Source organism: Suricata suricatta, chromosome 6 (assembly GCF_006229205.1).
Source record: "Suricata suricatta isolate VVHF042 chromosome 6, meerkat_22Aug2017_6uvM2_HiC, whole genome shotgun sequence".
Lineage (NCBI taxonomy): Eukaryota > Metazoa > Chordata > Mammalia > Carnivora > Herpestidae > Suricata > Suricata suricatta.
The window spans coordinates 140,243,713-140,261,474 of NC_043705.1; the positions used below are offsets into that span (position 1 = coordinate 140,243,713).

At 47.1% G+C, this 17,762-nt stretch overlaps 1 protein-coding gene across 1 annotated transcript in view; it reads right to left on the bottom strand.

The window, feature by feature from the left end:
• The window catches only part of MARCHF6 (membrane associated ring-CH-type finger 6), a 75,180-nt gene that overhangs the window by 5,344 nt on the left and 52,074 nt on the right, over positions 1–17,762 (bottom strand). Inside the window, exons 18-25 of the mRNA XM_029941078.1 lie at positions 17,209–17,346; positions 16,256–16,460; positions 13,474–13,543; positions 10,707–10,888; positions 8,717–8,851; positions 4,292–4,381; positions 1,943–2,075; positions 669–804 (exon numbers count right to left, since the gene is read on the bottom strand). Coding sequence (XP_029796938.1) covers positions 669–804; positions 1,943–2,075; positions 4,292–4,381; positions 8,717–8,851; positions 10,707–10,888; positions 13,474–13,543; positions 16,256–16,460; positions 17,209–17,346 — 1,089 coding nt within the window. The remainder of the gene's footprint in view (positions 1–668; positions 805–1,942; positions 2,076–4,291; positions 4,382–8,716; positions 8,852–10,706; positions 10,889–13,473; positions 13,544–16,255; positions 16,461–17,208; positions 17,347–17,762) is intronic.

Sequence of the window (17,762 nt, forward strand, 5' to 3'; positions counted from 1 at the left end):
TTTCCTGAGTGGTTAGTTGCTGCCATTCCAACAGGTGTGAGGGGGCATCTCGTGTCCAAACTGGGGCTCTCCGGGCAAACCCGGATGGAGAGTTATAAACTCACTCCTGCGAGCCGCCGTTCGGCTTTCTGTTAGGACACGGGAGGTCAGAGGGCTGCTGTCCCTGGAAGGTGTTCTCTGGCTCTCCCCCACGTCTCTCCGAGCCCAGGTCACAGTCGCCCTCAGACAGAGCCTTCACAGGGCGTCTGAGGGAGGCTTGCTGCCTCTCTGGGCAGGGCTCAGAGTGGCCCATGGCCCTTGGCTGCAGGCAGAGCTTAAGCGGGCCAAGTCCTCATACAGTCTTATTTTTATTCAAAACTATTCAATGTATTGTCAGAGCAACACATTTGGAAACAGACTAAAAACCGTTTGGAATGGGCATTAAAGTCTTCCTCCCCTTCCTCACTCCCCCCAGGCTTTCTCGTCTCCGCAGTGACAGCTCCTTGTGCCGCACAAAACCCGAGAACACCGTCCTGCACATCCTATGTCCCACCCGCGAGCAAATCCTCAATTCTACCTCAAAACATCTCCAGAATCTGAGCACTTTTCTCAGCTGTGATTTCTCACATTAGAAACAAAAATTAAGAGACATCGTAAGAATGGCTAGATGAACAGAAATCTAGACTTACTTGTCGTTTTTAATATGTTCATAAAGGCGCTTAAACTGGCGGACCTGGAAGGACAAGATCCCCATCAAAACCACAACCATCAGTAAAAACGGATAAATTCGCCGATGGACCAAGTTTTGCATTTCCGCAGTGACACCTGTGAAACACAGAAAGGGCAAACTAAGTGCAGACGTCCTTCCACCAGCAGGCGGGGCTGGGAGGTGCCTGTCAGGTGAGCTGGAGCGAGGCCGGGGCGAGGCCAGAGCACGGCGGTCACAGCGAGAGGAGCCGCGGGGACCATGCCAGGGAGCTGGACGGTGCTGGAAACGAGAGGATGTTCACCAGACAGGAACAACGGGACTTGTTTTTTTGAAAGGTCGCTGTGGCCACAGTGTGGAGAATGAATTCATGGTTGTGGCTTCAAAGTAGGGAAACCAGACGGGAGGCCACTGAGGTTAAGGTGAGAGCCGCGAGCGAAGGCGCCAGATTAGAGCATGGCTTCCAGAAACTGGGTCAGCAGGATGGGGGACCGTGTGGGTGTGGACGGTGACACAGATGACCTAAAAGGCTTGTGACTCAGGCAACCTGTTGGATGGTAACACTAGGCACTCAGGGAATTCAGGAGAAGAAAAAGACCTGGAGAAGACCTTGTGCTTATAGTTTTGAAAATATGCTGGATTTAAGGTCCTGTGAGGACTTTTCAGAACATAACGGACAAGGTAATATCAGATAATATCTAGCTGAGGGGCGCCTGGGTGGCTAGGTTGGTTAGGCATCTGACTTGATTTTGGCTCAGATCATGACCTCACGGTTCATGGGTGCAAGCCCTGCGCTGGGCTCTGTGCAGACAGTGCAGAGCCTGCTTGGGATCCTTTCTCTCTCTCTCTCCCCCTCTTCTCCTCCCTTGCTAGTGTGCACGTGTGCTCTCTCTCTCTCTCTCAAAATAAACAAACTTCAGAAACAGTACCTAGTCGCTCATACAACCAACTCTTCCTTGATCTCATGAGTGCGGGACGCCAGCACTTCGAGTCCGAAGACCGCCTGAAGGAGGCCGTGTCTATTTGGGGGAAGTGTGAACGTCAACACTCCCCAACCTGCCTAGGGAACAAAACTGCACCGAGGAGGCTTCGGACTTCTCCAAATTGGGCCCTAGGTAGTGCCCAGATCTGAAAAAAAGAGTCCTGTGAAATTATTGTTTTCGCTGGATTTATACTGACGAATCCATCATCTGGAGCCAGCCAGCCTACGGTACGGGGAGCGCCGAGACCGCAGTGATGTGGGCCGGCGTTACCCACCTAGCACAGGAACGACGCCAGACGCAATGACGTAAGGGACGCACAGGGAGAGCAAGAGCACAGAGATCACTGGCGCCGCCAGCTTGCGAATGATATAGTGAAGGTCAATGTTCCGGATGCCATTTGCATAAACCTGAAACATGAGAGAGAAAATTAGAAAAAAGGATACAAGACAAATCCCCCCAAGTTAACAGGGCAATGTCTACCGAATCCAAGCCACAGGAAGTTGAATCTACTGGTTATTTTTTTCGAAGTCAAGACACATTCTGAACACAAACGTTAAGTATGGTGCCCACAAGTTGTTACAGAAATGCATTTACTTCCTTACACTTTGTAGTTAACTCTGCTGAGGGATGAAATAATAAAACGCTAATTTAGAGTCCTAACTATACTAGCCCTGCACTATACAATACCGGATACAGCCAATAATATCAGATGAAGACCCCGTCAAAATCTGAAACAACTGCTCACACATCTATCTGTGTAAGGATGATGTTATTAATCAAGATTATGTTCATTTTATCTGAATATAAGAAAACATTATAATCAGGAAACATGTTTCTGATAAGCTTGTATAAATCAAATTTTAACAAACCTAAGATATTTTACGCAAAAATTTAGTATGAAAGAATTCTACAGTAAATTCTTTTGTTTTACGTCAAGAATTTCTACAGTATTTTCATGAACTTATCCAGAAAGTTCTAATGAAGAGCACTTCAGAGGAAAGAAACCTTGGGGATAACAGAAAATAAAGAAGGTGTGCAGAGGGGCCAAGACAGCAGAGTCTGTTCCCGCCTTCTCCCCAGCCCGTCTTGCTCCTGGGCCCCAGCAAGGGGCCAGGCCGCGGCCGAAGTCACGGTGGTGCTTCTCAACCATTTTACTCAAATTGACACACACGGAGTACGAGAAAAGAATGTATCAGAGAGCAAAATACTACCAAGATCAACAACGCTCACGACCTCCAACTGTGAGGACGCCCCTCTTCCCCGCATTCCTTGGCGGGGGCCAGGCCTCCCCGAGACTCGCGCCCAAGCGCACAGCGGTTCCTGGCTCTCCTACCCCCGCGAGCTCCGGGGTCAGGGTTTTTCTGAGAATTTTCTTGTACATACTGAGCTGGCAACTACGATCTTTATCTCCTGCACATCAAAAGGAGGTGTACCTGTACTGCAACAGAACACCTAATTTATTTGGGGCTGACCTACGGGTAAGAGGACTGTCCACAACGAAAATTTACCAAAGTATCAAAATCTGTTAGGCTGGTTATTTTAGATGGAAACCTTCCTGAAGCACATACTGCCCAGGCGTATTACCGCAGCACAGAAGCACCAGGCAGGCACTTTTTTCAAGGTTATCACCACAACGATCAAGGTATCTGACGGTTCCACAATACAGTAATTGTCTACATGCCAGGTAGTAAAACATTCCCTAACAGCTCTTATATTTATTAAGATTTTTTATTTTGTATTTTTTTAAGGCTTTGGGATATCTGTCCTAAATTTATTTTTTTTTAAGTTTATTTATATTGAGTGGGAGAGAGTGTGAGCGAGTGCACAGGGGCGTGTGCAAGAGGGGAGGGGCAGGAAGAGACAAAGAGACAGGGAATCCCAAGCAGGCTCTGAGCTGTCAGCGCAGAGCCGCACACAAGGCTTGACCCCATGAACTCTGAGGTCATGACCTGAGCCGAAATCAAGAGTCAGATGCTTCATCAACTGAGCCACCCAGGCGCCCTTAAATTTTTATTTTAATTCCAGTTAGTTAGCATACAGCTTTCTATCAGTTTCAAGTATATGGTATCAGCTTTGCTTTTTCAATCGATTTTTTCCCTACCCTTTATTTACTGTCTTGAACAGCAACCTCTTTTCTCCACTACAGCTTTAGAAAACAACAGCAAGCGTACATCAGACGCATGTGCTAATCTCTGCCTTGACTTCAGAGCTTCAGGTGCTGAACGCCGCTGGTTAAACGTCATATAAGGGAAGTCTCGGGACGCCTGGGTGGCTCAGTTGGTTGTGTCCAACTCTTGATTTTGACTCAGGTCATGATCTCACAGTTTGTGGGCTCGAGTCCTGTGTGGGGCTGACAGGGCAGAGCCTGCTTGGGACTCTCCTCTCCTCACTGGCGTGTGTGTGCTCGCTCTCTCCCCCCAAAGTAAATACATAAACATTAAAAAAAAATGGAAGTCTTAAGGATGGTTGATGAAAATTCATGGTGATAAAACAATAAACTGTCTTCTTAAAAAAAAAGTTCCGTCTGCTTCTTAGAGACAATGTGGAAAATGAACGCAAGCACCCACGCAGCCCAGCATGACCACCGCCCCTCCGTCGCTCCCGAGGGCGGCAGCGGGCTCACCTGCTCGATGACTGTTTTCAACCACCACTGGGGGCCCATCAGTGTTATAGCCGCGATGATTTTGGCGTGCAGGACTCCGAGCGCCCAGTCCTAAGAAACAAAAACCATTTAGCAGATTTTTGGCTTCAGCAATAAACCCGGATAGAGGCCATACGATTTTCTTGCATATTTCATTTCAAAACAGAAGCTCTACAGGATTAGTAACAATTTTACAGAGGACAAACATATAGTAGAAAAATCCAGGGAACTTTTCCCCCTAAGACCTCAAGTTCAGTGTTTCCAACAATAGAACGCATTATAGTATCTCTCAGAAACCTAACTTTCCCAGGAGAATTAGGACACATGTCAACACTACTACACTGCCATGATCTTACTTCATCAAACCATCTTAGCCGCTGTGTTGCCGGCCGCTGAGCGGATTATGTCAAAACAAGCCTGAGGAGCCACGTTTGGCCTGAAGAACCCACCGGGAAGGCTCCAGTCCTGCGGACCTGCCCCTGGTACCTCCCCTGCCCGCGCCCGCTCTCCGCCAGGCCGCCCCCACCACAGGTCAGACCACATGGGGACACTTCATTCCCTGCTTCCAACCTGCAAGTCCTCCTCAGCGGGGCACACAAAGTGCTTCAAAACATGATCTCTGGGTTGTTTTTTTTAAAAAGTAACACGTAACATTTAGATGTAGTCTTACATAAAACCAAAACCTTTGCAGAGAAGGCTGGTGTCCTCCGTGACCAGCAGTCCGATCCCGACCCCTCCTCAGCAATGACCGCTAACGTGCCCTCCACGTTTTCCCGGTGCACATGCTGGGTGTGTGCACACCCGCCCCAGAGGGAAGAGGCACTGTCAGTTGTTCACGGGCTTTGCTCATCCCGTCTGTCCTCTTCACCGCCCACCACCCTGAGGCTAACGCTCTGATTTACTGATCTGGGTGGTTTGTGTTCTGAGCACCTTCCTCAAATGGGGTGAAAGGCTGCTGCATGCACTGAACTCTCGCTATTCCAAATACGGCTCTTCACCCCGACAGATGAATGGCGGAATGACTGGGAACAGGAAGCTTGGTTTTTGTCCCTTTTATCTCAACCGTCTCGAAGTGCTCTTCTGCCACAGAGCTTTGGGTGCTACAGAAGAAAGTCCATTACCAATGTGACTTCCTTTTCTGAGGTTTATCACTTCTCTTTACCTTTAGAATTCAGAACTCTTACCAAGATATGCCCCAAGTTTTTCTCATCAATGTCCATTTCACTAAACCTGATGAGCTCTTTTAACCTATAGAATCAGGACTCTTCTTCAATTGTGTTTTTCTGTTTCATTCTCCGCTACTCATTTCTGCAGTCTGGAGCCCTTACTAGGGGAGGTTAGTTTCCCCGGATGCATCTCCAGGCCCCTTGCCTTTACCCTCAGCTTCCTACTTGCTCTGCGGCGGCCTTCCAGGAACCTCATCGGTGACGCCCCGCCATCTAGTTCACCCACGGGATGGCCGAGATCCACGCTGTACAGCCGCACACTTTCACTCTGTTTCACCACCACTGTGTGTCTATACACAGACTGCCCTTGATCACCTGTGCTTGTGTCCTGCTTGGATGCTCAGGGCGTGGCGGGCATGTCACAGGGCACAGGTTCTGACTGCTCTGCCTGACCTACCTTTCTGTGGTTGCCGTGCGCCCCCTTAGATAAAGCATTTGTTATTTTCTACTACAGGTTCCATGAGGCTCATGTCAGACTACAAGTATCCTAACGAGGGCCAAAGGACCTTTTAGCCTTTTAGATGCTGGGACAGCAAGGCCCTCGTCCCCGACTGAGAACACGGTGAAGCCTCCCTGCTTCATCCCAGTGCTGCCCCAGGCCCCGGGCAGGGGAGATCTGACTCGCGAATTCAGCTTTCTCTCGGTCTTTGGTGTCTAGAAGGCACCCAGGTGAGGTTCATTTTCACCTGGGGGGGAGGGGTGCACAGACTGCTGAAGCTCAAGCTTTTTCTTTCAAGAGCCACTGGTATCCAGTCCTTTCGCCCAGGACAGGACACGTACACGGGTCCCTCTGCTAGAACTCAGCCCGTCTCCCACAAATCTGCAGCCGCTTTACACAGGGAAGACAAGCAGCTTAGGGTCAGGCATGGAGAAAAAGCAAGCTGTTCTTGTCCAGAACGACACACAGCCATCTACAACCTGTACTTTTCTCTCACTTACAACCACGACTCAGGGCGATCGCTAACAAAACACACAGCTCGACTTCCCTCGCTTTAACGGCCACACCAAGTGCCAAAGCAAAAACACACCACGTTTATTTAGGCGATCTCTGCTGATGGACACCCACTGATGTCATAAACGACGACACAGTGGACACAGCCTGGCCTGTGCCTCCCCGTGCACGTCCAAGTTCCTTGCAGCGGATTCCAAGAAGTGAACCCACTGGGTCACAATACGTCCATATTCTCCAAGCCGGAGTGCTTCCCGTCGTCCTGCAGAAGGACACGCTGGGCGCCTCAGGACCACAGAGAACACGTCAGCTGCAAACTGCATTTACCGCTCACTGCGGTGAGGAAGTGCACACAGTCTGGGGGGCGTAGGGGGCTCCGTGACAGTGCGAGAAAGGCTGACGATAGGACTTCCATTTGGGTGAGGAGGGCACAGAGCTTTGCTCCGTGTCAGAAGCTCTTAGAAAGCAGAGCTAACCTATCCTGGGTCTCTTCATAAGTCTCCCCGGAAGCAGGAACCGACCGAGGCTAGAACCGCAGTCAGGCAGCAGCAGCAGCTCACGACGCTCGCTGGGAACGGGGGGTGTTTTCTCATTTTTGTGGCCTGGACAATGCTCCTGTTTGCCCGTGTTCAGATGTGGTCTTGACCCATCGCGATCACAAAGTGGTCCTGTCCGATGCCGAGGCTCTGTGAAGTGGTTCCTGCTGGGAGGAGGACAGCAGGGCCCAGCGATGACGCCAGCCTGCTTCTGCGTGTCCGGGGCCGTCTGCGCGCCGAAATCGCACCCGTCTGTGGCGTTTGCAGCGCTCACGGTCTGAAGGCAGCGCTGGAGGGCCCTTCCACAGCAAAGCTGTGCGTTGCCTTCAGGATATCAAATAATGTGCAGGATGACACTTGGCCACCCTTTAAATAACTACAACACAGCTGCGACGAAACTTGCTATGCAGCGGTAGAAACTGAAGACCCATCGCCTCTCACCTGACGGGTTCAGCATCTGCTGACAATCTTTGCCAGAATCACTTATTTTGTTAACTATTGCAGAACAGTTATTTTTCTAGTTCTGTTACTTCCTCTACCTTTATTAGCTGGTATTACTCTATAAAACATAGCTTTCCTGCAATTACTGATGACATGTGACCACCCTGTAGTACAGACCTTACAGAAAGACATCACGTGTGCTTAACTTTCCCTCTGTTTCTCACTTTTCCGAGTCTAATCTAGAGCACACAGGAACACACAGCTCCGTACACACAGTCTGTTTCACCGCGTGGTCTGCCCACTCACTCTCTCCTGGAATACACTTCTTCCTTTCTTATCCACTCCCTTGTACTCTGCTCTAGGCTGTCCTGGACCTTATCTCCTACAGAAAACCAAAGCAAACCCCCAAAGCCAGGGCCAGCACCCCCACACGATGCCGCAGCCGCCCGTACCGCCCCAAGCACAGGGCGGCCTGCCTGGCACCTGTCTGTGTCACCCATTGGCCCCCACGGTCTACAAGAGGTTCCTGCATTGGACTCATTTCCGAGTCATACAATACAGGGTTTTAGCACACAGCAGAACACGAGGGTAAGGATGTGCTGCTAAGTCAAGTCTGTGGAGTCTCTTCATCTGGGAAGTAGAGGAAGGGAAATCTGTCCTTCGGAACTTTCACTTCCAGTAAGTCTCCTCTCATCTACTAAGAGGAAATAGAAACAAGGCTGAAAAGCCTATGAATGACTGAAGTCAGTGCCTCGCTCTTTCCTCATGATCTCTTAAGACCTTGAAGTCTAGGATGCTAATTTCAGGCTCCAAATACTACAGAAAAGTAGAATTTTTCTTCCCCAATAGCTTGAAGACCTTTGCTGTGACCTGCACAGGTTCCCTCAGAATGCTCTTTTTGAGCAGCCTGTGACACTGTGGGAAAATATGCTGCAATTATTTAAAAATGTAAGTTACTGCTTAAGGTCTCAAACCTGAAAGAAGCAAGATATCTCAACTGAAAAGTGAAAAGATCAACACGTTAGTTTGTTCTTTAAAGATCAAGTGAGGCCTATATGAATAGTTAGTGGCATTTTAACCTATTAAGACCTTTTAAAGGAGTCAGATGACCTGTATATTTTGAAAGCAAGAGATTAAAATGTACCAGTTAATCAATTTTATAAGCATTCCTAAAATAGAAAAACCTGGTCTTTCTACACAAACTACTGATTCCAAATCCAGAAAGAAACCCCACGAGCAGAAGTCGCGCACTTACCTGCCACGGGTAGAAAAGGGGAGTCTGATCCAAGGGGACCCGCAGGGGGGCGACGATCACCAGCTCAAACAGGAGCCCCAGCAGGAGCGGGACGACCCCGGCCAGCAGCACAGCGACCACCAAAGTCTTCATGATCTGCCAGCAAATGAGGCCGTGTCACTAGAGCCCTTCTGATTTTTAGCTTATCTCTATTCCATTTGGGATTTTATTTTTATTCTTTCACCTGATGCCTAACAGAACAAATATATTACCTAAACACCTCACGTACATATTACATCAAACGAAATCGGAATGTGTATGTCAAGCTCAAGCTGCATCTCTGCTTACAGATGAGAGGCGTCAGCGCACACGCTAACCAGGTGGCTGTGCTGTTTTTCTCAATCTCATTCTCAGGAGGCGGCTTTTGTTCGTCCACGAAAAGCTACTGATTATCCCAGGGTCCTAATCCAATGACAGCTAACTCACAGGCTGACCGGTGACCCTGCAGGTGGACGGGTATAGGAGAAGGGCTCTGCAGAATCCCCGGGAAGGTAACTAACCAAGCTAATCAAACTGGCTCCCTCTGGAATCCTGTGTGGCCCAACAGAACTCCCTATGATAACCCAAATGTCCCAAGTCTCTGTTGCCAATATGGTAGGCAATGGCCACAGGGCTACTCTGTTAGCACAGTTCTAGAATTCAAACAAAGCAACAAGAAATGAAAACAAAGTCAACACAGAGAAAACAAGAGAGACTACGAAAGCGCCACTACAGAATCCTGACAAAGAAATGAGTGTTTAAGGTGGCCCCAATGTCCGATGGCCTCCCCTTCTCTTAAGGAGCCTCGTGAGCACGTCTGTTTCAACAAGAAACTCATGGGATGTGGGTCATATAAGATGCAGTACTTGCTGTTTTTAAATGGCATACTGATGAAATAGAAGATTATCAAATGAAAACTGGTTATTGGCTTCTGTATTTTAAATATAGTTGCTCATTATCTTGTGGCATTAAACAGTAATTAAACTTCTCCATTCATAATATACAATAAATCTGAAGTTTTTCTTTCAACACTAATAGAGTAATCTTTCAGTGAAGTTAAAATCTAAATTCGGACGCAAAACTAGGATTATACAAATGAAGAGGCATCAGCAGTGACCTAAACCTATTTAGCAGGCACAGCCAACATCACAATCAACCAACCATGACGCATGGACAACCGTCTTACACTGACAGTTTCCCCACCTTTGTGCAATTAAGTACTTACTGAGTAATAATTTCCATTACTTACTACACTTTCACATTAGCCAAGACACTCTTGAATTAAGAAGTGTGTAATTAAAGGAATACCATTTATATGAAAAACATGAACTTAGTCCTAAAGTCAAGGTTTTTTCACATTCAAATAGATCAAAAAATAAAATTTTAGAAAAAATATCTTAAAATTTCCACCTAACCTGATTTTAAGTTCTACAGAATATCTTATACCTTAACAATGTCCACAATAACTTCTAATCACATGACTTACTTAAGGGCCTTACTGGATCACGTAATATCATGATTTTCTTTTGACCCTTGAATTCACTGAACTGTGATTCTCAGAATCAATCAGAAAGCTAATGTCTTAAAGGAATATTTCTCCTAATTAAAAATAAATCAACTCTTGACACTATATGCATAATGAACAGAAGTGAAAAGATTTAAAGAAATGACTAAAAAAGCATCCACTAGGGACGCCTGGGCGGCTCAGTCGGTTAAGGGTCCAACTTCGGCTCAGGTCACGATCTCACAGTTCGTGACTTCGAGTCTCATGTCCAGCTCTGTGCTGACAGCTCGGAGCCTGGAGCCTGCTTCGGATTCTGTGTCTCCCTCCCTCCGTGCCCCTCCCCTGGCTCATGTTCTGTCTCTCCCCGTCTCTCAAAAATAAATAAATGTTAAAAAAAATTTTTTAAATAAAAAAGAAGTATCCACTACTCCTATCACACAAGATCAGTTCCTTATTAGAAAAACCTACCATGAGGGACCACTCTTTCACCTTCTGGAAGATCACCCTGCGTCCCTGCGGCATCCACGCCACCAGCACCGTCACAGCCCGTATGGTCAGCCAACAAACGTATAGGCCACAAGCAGCTGTGTAGAGTTCATGAATTTTGGCAGTCCCCGTCCAAAATGACATTAACCAACGGCCAGCAAATACTGAAAACAGAAAGGCTGATCAATGAGATGCGTGGCTCTCTCTGTAAAGAGAACTACAATCCTGATGTCCCGCTGTTAGTATTTTCAATTATTTTAATCATTTTAAGTGATAAAGACACATTTTAATAGATCAAGGTCTTCATTAAAAACAGAATACATCAAAAACGTCCACACACTCTAAAGAATGCAATTATTCGATTAAGACACAACCAAAACACAGCAGGAAGGCACTGGGGACAAGCTTTCCTGGAACTTCTACTCTGCCAGGCCAGCCGGTTACCTGCTCTTTCAGAAATGAAAATGGCTGAGGAGGTTATTTTCATGGTTTTTACCACCAAATAAAATCATTACACATATAACATGACAAAAGCAGAGAATCTATTACTTGTGCTGTCAGTATTGTCAACATTTAGAAACATTACAAATAAGTCAGCTTAACCTTTCCTTCACAGCTGACAGAAAACTAAACTTCTTTTATTAAGAAGTGGGCACAGTAACATTTTTAAATACAACAATCAAGGAACAAATTAATTTTCTTTGAAAAAAGATTAAAATATATTGCGACTTAAACAGATTTGAGAAGTGTCTGAAGAACTGCCTCAAAGAGTTAATACAAAGGAATTCTATGACGTGCCCCTAAAAACCCAACTCAGGCAAGATCCTGTTCTGTAACTTACTTCGCTTGGTTACTTCTCAGTAAGGCTGGAAAGAACAGCGAGGCCCGAATGTCCTGCCCCTACATCTATGGATTAAGTTCTCCTTAGCACGGTGCCATCTGTTATTCTGAAACATCTAAGGAGCTAGTGGCTGTGCTGAGCGTGTTCCATATTATTATCTCATTAATCCTCCCAGGAGCCCCCCAAGTAGCCACTGTTTCCATTGGGAAGATTAAGAAGGCAAGGCTCAGCAACAGAACTTGCCCAACCAAGGTCCCATGAGGGTGGAGTCTGAATTTGAACTCATGCCTTGACCAACGACCCACAGAGCTCATGCTCTTGACCAGTGAAGCACACGGTCTCCAATTAAAACAAACCAGCTCCACGGCAAAGTCTCCAAGCCACAGTGTTGGCAACGAGCCTTCTCTGCAACGTCACAAAATGGTCTGAATGTGAAGAGTTATTGTTACAGACGAATGCCCATAATGTTATGAGAAATAAACACGTGTGCATGTTAATTTGAAAAAGACGTAAAAATCATTAGATAATTCTGTACAAATGTCTAGTATTTTATATGCACACATACATATATTTTTCCTATCCCAAGGTTTTCTGTAGTTGCTGTGGCTGTCTGGTTTTTAAAAGTTCAGTGGCCGGTTTCTATTCCATATGTCACACACTTCTACTGAAGTGTTTCTGAGAGGACAGGGTTAAGTGTTTAGTTGGCACTAAGTTATCATCGGATGAACTGTAGCTACAGAAAGGCAACCTATGGTGGGACTGGATTAACGGGAATATTTAGCTAACAATCTTCAGTGAAATTAAAGTATTTTACTGACAAATTCGGGTATTAAAACTAGGTTTTCTTCCTTCAACATTTTAATATTTCTGATAAAAACATGAAAATAGAACATAAAAATCATAAATGTAATAAAACTGTCCAAAGTTCAAAAACCAAAATTTCTCAGTAATATACTTACTACACCGCACCCGTTAATCAGACTTTGTCACTTTGAGAAGTGTGACAGGAGGAGCAGGGAGCTTACTAAGAGCATAGTTCTAAAGGTCGAAATTTATTACTCAGAAGCAATTAAAAAAAACCTTTTATTTTTACCATTAAGTTAAATTACAATTCCTAAAAATTAGAGAATATTCTCATTATTTTTAAAAACCTCACTTGAAATTAAATTTCCTACTTGTTCTTTCTTGACCTTAGCCCTCAGGGAAACACTCAAATACTCAATATAAATTTGATTTTTAACTTTATAGAAGTAGCACTATAACTGAGATACTAACTCACTACGCGTTCATGCACTTACAAGAATGAAAAGCACCTTCCACTTAACGATTATTTAGGTGGCTAACACGGATCAGTTGGACTCAGGATTTCCTGACCTGCTATGAACACCACGTGGGGGCCGCCATTCCTGAGACTTTGCCACCAGCTCTGGGCTCGACTCCCATTTACTCCTGACCTTTGCAGAACATGACAAACTACTGTATATTCATCCACAGTGTCGTACTTGTCAGATAAAGGAACTTAAATTTAAAGATTAGGATCCGTGAATGCCAGACAATAAAGGGAAGCCGTCCGGCTTCATAACGGTGTCTAGCAACAACATGCAATGGGCTGCGACAATAACGAGGGCAAACCTAATTAACATCAAAAGACTGACTTAAAAGAAGGACGTAAACCACACAGACTATGTCCAAGAAAAATGAGTGTCCACATGTAACTTACTTCTAAAAATGAATCAGAAATTATACCTTGATTTTGTCTGCCTCTGTTCTAACACAAATGACTCCAAGGAGATGGAGAGTCCTAAAGGGACCAATATCCCATATTCCATCAAAAATAAGGGGCAAAACGATTTCAGGTTTACACTTGATGGAAGATACAAAACACCCTTGCACATCATGATCGCCTACCTGGTAAAGTAAGGCAGATGAGGCTGGCAATCAGTAAGGTTATACACATGAAGACAATCAACAAAAATATCTGCAAGGCAAAGCACAAGAGTCATAAAGGGTTCAAATGTGCTCACCGTATTTTAGGACATCCCTCAGAGTGTCAGCATAATCCTCCCAGTAAGAAGAAATTGTTTATATTCCCAGGTTTCCTTCCATTTCACATAAAAAAAGATTTTTATTTTAGGTAAATTTACCTATAATTTCAGCCAAAGAAAAGTGTCTATTTTCATATAATCAGATACATCACCAAGTAACATGGATATATATTTTGTAACCATAGAGCATAAAAGTAAAACAATCAGCTTATATTTTTCCAAATTAAAATTTAAAACATTCAATTTTTTAAAAAAGTTTATTTAGGGGCACCTAGATGGTTCAGTCAGTTAAGTGTCTGACTTCGGCTCAGAGCATGATCTCTTGGTTCGTGGGTTCGAACCCCACACTGGCCTCTGTGCTGACAGCTCAGAGCCTGGAGCTGCTTAGGATTCTGTGTCTCCCTCTCTCTCTGCCCCCTCCCCTTACCGCCACTTGTGCATGTGCTTTCTCTCTCTCAAAAATTAACAAACATTTAAAATAATGTTTATTTACTTTGAGAAAGGAGACAGAAAAGGAAAGAATGCATGTAGGTGCAGGACAAGGTCAGAGAGAGAGACTCCCACACGGGCACCACACCGTCAGCACACAGCCCGACTCCGGGCTCAGCCTCCCAAACTGCCAGATCATGACCTGAGCCGAGCTCAAGAGTTGAGCAGTCAACCGACTGAGCCATCCAGGCACCCCAACACTCGCTTTTTAATCAAGTTCTCAAAAAACAAGTTTTCCTGAAAAGGAAAGCTTCCTCTCTAACAGCGCTGCCTAATTAGACCTCCCTGTGACAGATGGTGGAACCCGTGCTGGCGCAAGTGGCCGCTGCACACATGACGTGGGGTCACTGGGTGGGACAGTTCACACTGTATTTTCTCTGCATGTGCTTGCTGTCTGCTAGAAACGCACTCTCCCTGAAGGACAGAACCGCAATGTATTTAAAGTGTACAATGTGATTTACTGCATGTACACACCGTAAAGCGATTTCTACCAATGAAGTAACTAACACACCCACGACACCGCATCCTTACAAGTTGTATTTACTTTTAATTACGTTTAAACGTCAGGGGCCTGAGCAGCGGCGGCTCCTGCACGGAGAGGCGAAGATAAAGAGGGGGCGTGCGGAGAGGAGCGGGGCAGCTCCCCGCTGCCGGCCTTCTCCCCCGCCCGGCCCAGCAGACAGAGCTCTGGGGGTAAGACCGGGAAGGACCTACAGTCACACCCCGAGAGGAGCCTATCGGCGTTAACTGCTTGAGAAACTTCCCACCGATTCTCTCTGATCCGGGCCAGAAAGGACCTGCTGCCTAAGAGCCTCATCTCTCACGACTCCCCCATCACTCATGCTCACCTGCATGCACCCGGCCCTCTGTTTTTTTAAATGGATTTATTTATTTAGAGACAGAGAGAGACAGAGACGGAAACAGAGAGAATCCCAAGCAGGGAAGCATCTCACGAATCATGAGATCGTGACCTGAGCTGAAATGAAGACTCAGACACTTAACCAACTGAGCTAGCCAGGCACCCGTATGTGTTTTGGGGGGGTGGGGGGAGGCTTCACACCCAGTGCAGAGCCCAACACGGGACCTGAACTCATGACCCTGAGATCAAGAGTCAGACACTTAACAGACTGAGCCCCCCAGGCACCCCCACTCCACCCTCTAGATACACTTAATTCCCTGCAGTTCCAAACCTACCATGTCTAACCTGCCTCGTGTTCTGGCATGTGCCTGGACTGCCTTTCCATGTTCTGATTTTACTCTCTGCCTGGCCTAACTTAAGAGACTTAAGAGCATCCCCTCCCTGAAGATCCCCGAATGCTTTCCAAGAAAGCGTTTTGTGGAGTAAGGACTGACCAACTGTGCAACACATTACTAATACGGCAGTGAGGTGAGGACCAAGACCTGACCAGCAGATTTAACGACACAAAAGCCACTGCGACCCTGGTCAGGAAAATCCGGGTGGGCCTGGTGGGGGAGTTTGCTGGGACAGACACTTCCTTAACCTGTCTGGTCCTCAGTCTCATCGGACCTAAACAGGGGATTACAACTCAGTCTTGCCGTAATAGGAAGAATATTAAATCGGGAAAGCATGAAGATGCCCATTTCAGGTCCTGACACATAACTGAAATCGATCAATAACGCTCATTTCTTATTTTCACTAGGGTCCTTAACACCGCTCCTTGCAAACAGCAGGAGCGGCAGCACTGGGAGGCCCAGCGCCGTGAGCCGCCTATGAGGCCTGAGGAGCTTATTCACATACGATGTTGCTAACGAGAGGGCTGGGGGCCCGTCTCAGGGAGATGGTAAGACAGGTCCCTACAGAGGGCCACCTGCGTGTGGCACCAGAAACAGCACCAAACTTCTCAATAAAAATTGTAATAAACCTGACTTCTGGCTAAATCTGGGGTTTTTTCTATTTTTTAATGTTAATTTATTTTTGAGAGACAGAGACAGAGTATGAGCAGGGGAGGGGCAGAGAGAGAGAGAAAGAGAGGGAGACACAGAATTCAAAGAAGGATCCAGGCTCTGAGCTGTCAGCACAGAGCCCGACGCAGGGCTTGAACTCACGAGCTGTGAGATCACGACCTGAGCCGAAGCCAGATGCTCAACCAACTGAGCCACTGGGCTGCCCCATGGTTAAGTCTTCCGGTACCTACCCTGAGTGGAAAATTTAAAGGCCGGCGGTAAGGCTGAAAGCCGACAGGCCCCCCCTGCTGGAGTATGGCTTGGTGGGCCGCGTGCAGGCCTTCCCCCACCACGGGAACAGCGTTGTTATTTCGAGCGTGCTGATTGTTGTTAACTTGCTGGTTTGCACTGTTCTCGTTTTCTTCCTGGTCTCCCAATAAATAGGAGTGAAGATCCCTGTGTAAAAATCACATCAACGAAAGTTCTCACGCCAGATCAGAATAAAACAGCAGACAGGAGACTTGATTATTCCTTAAGGTAGAAAATGTACAAGCAGAACCCACACACAGGATTATGAATCCTCTCATTCTGGTCTAAATGTCGTACCTGCTTTAAATCAAACCTTTCCAAATTTAATATGAATGTCCAGAGTACCCCCAAAATTCAGTTCAGCTACCATGCCTGCCGTGGCCGGGACCTCAACTAACACCCACAGGCCACACACGGGTGCCGGCAGAACGGGGGCGGCTGAGGACGCCGGCCCCTGTGGCCGCAGCCAGTGCGCCCTTCCCGGTAAGGCATCTGCAGAATGCCGCAGGCTTTCTGAAGAAACGCTTCAATCACGAAGATTCAACTTTAAAATAAGTACATGGTATGTAGAGCTTGAAAAAAACAAAGGCAGCGAGCTGACTAAATGACCGAGAAGCCACCCGCCGGGACAGGACCTCTGCCACAGCCAGGGTGAAGCTGGTTCATTTTTAAAGCACTGGAGAGACGTTTCCGTGCACCCTGCATAACGAAACGAAAGCCTGTGGGCCGGCAGCGAGGTTCTGCAAGAGCACAGAAACACGCCTACGCTCTCCGTAAAAGACGTTCCACGACGAGATGGACGAGATGAAGAGCTTGACTGAATGGTCTCTCGAACCTGCCGGCTCCGGAGTGGGGCACAGAACACGCTTTGTCCGAAGGTCAAGGGCCTACTTACAGCAAGTACCCAGCAGTTACGGTCCACGCTCGCACGAGCCCCTTCAGCCACTGCCGCGTGTGGCCCTGTTCCAGCAGCGCCGGCAAGACCACCTGGAGCAGGAGCAGCTCGAGGGACAGCTCGCTCACCGGAGCGTCACTAGGACGATCACAAACAGCTGTCGTTACGGTGCGGCTCCATCTTCCATTAGGACTCTGTCACAGTAAACAGCTGAGGGGCTGCCACCCTCCTCACCTCTGCCCCGCTCTCCCCTGAAGCCAGCAAGGCTTCCCCCGCAGAATCCTCCAAAACCAGGCCCGACAAGGGTCACCAACGACCTCTGTGTTAACTGTGATGGTCACGTCTTGGTCCTCACCTCACTGGCTGTACAGCAGCGTGTGACACAACCAGTCACTCCTTGCTCCTCAGAACACTTTCTCGGGCACCCTGCAAGGTCTGTTAGCTCAGGGAGCTGAAGACCACAGAGGGCCCGGGCTCTGTCCTCTCTCGTCTACGCATGCTCCCTGGGTGAATGCAAAGGTGTATGGCCTAAATTTCTACCTTTTGGTGAACAT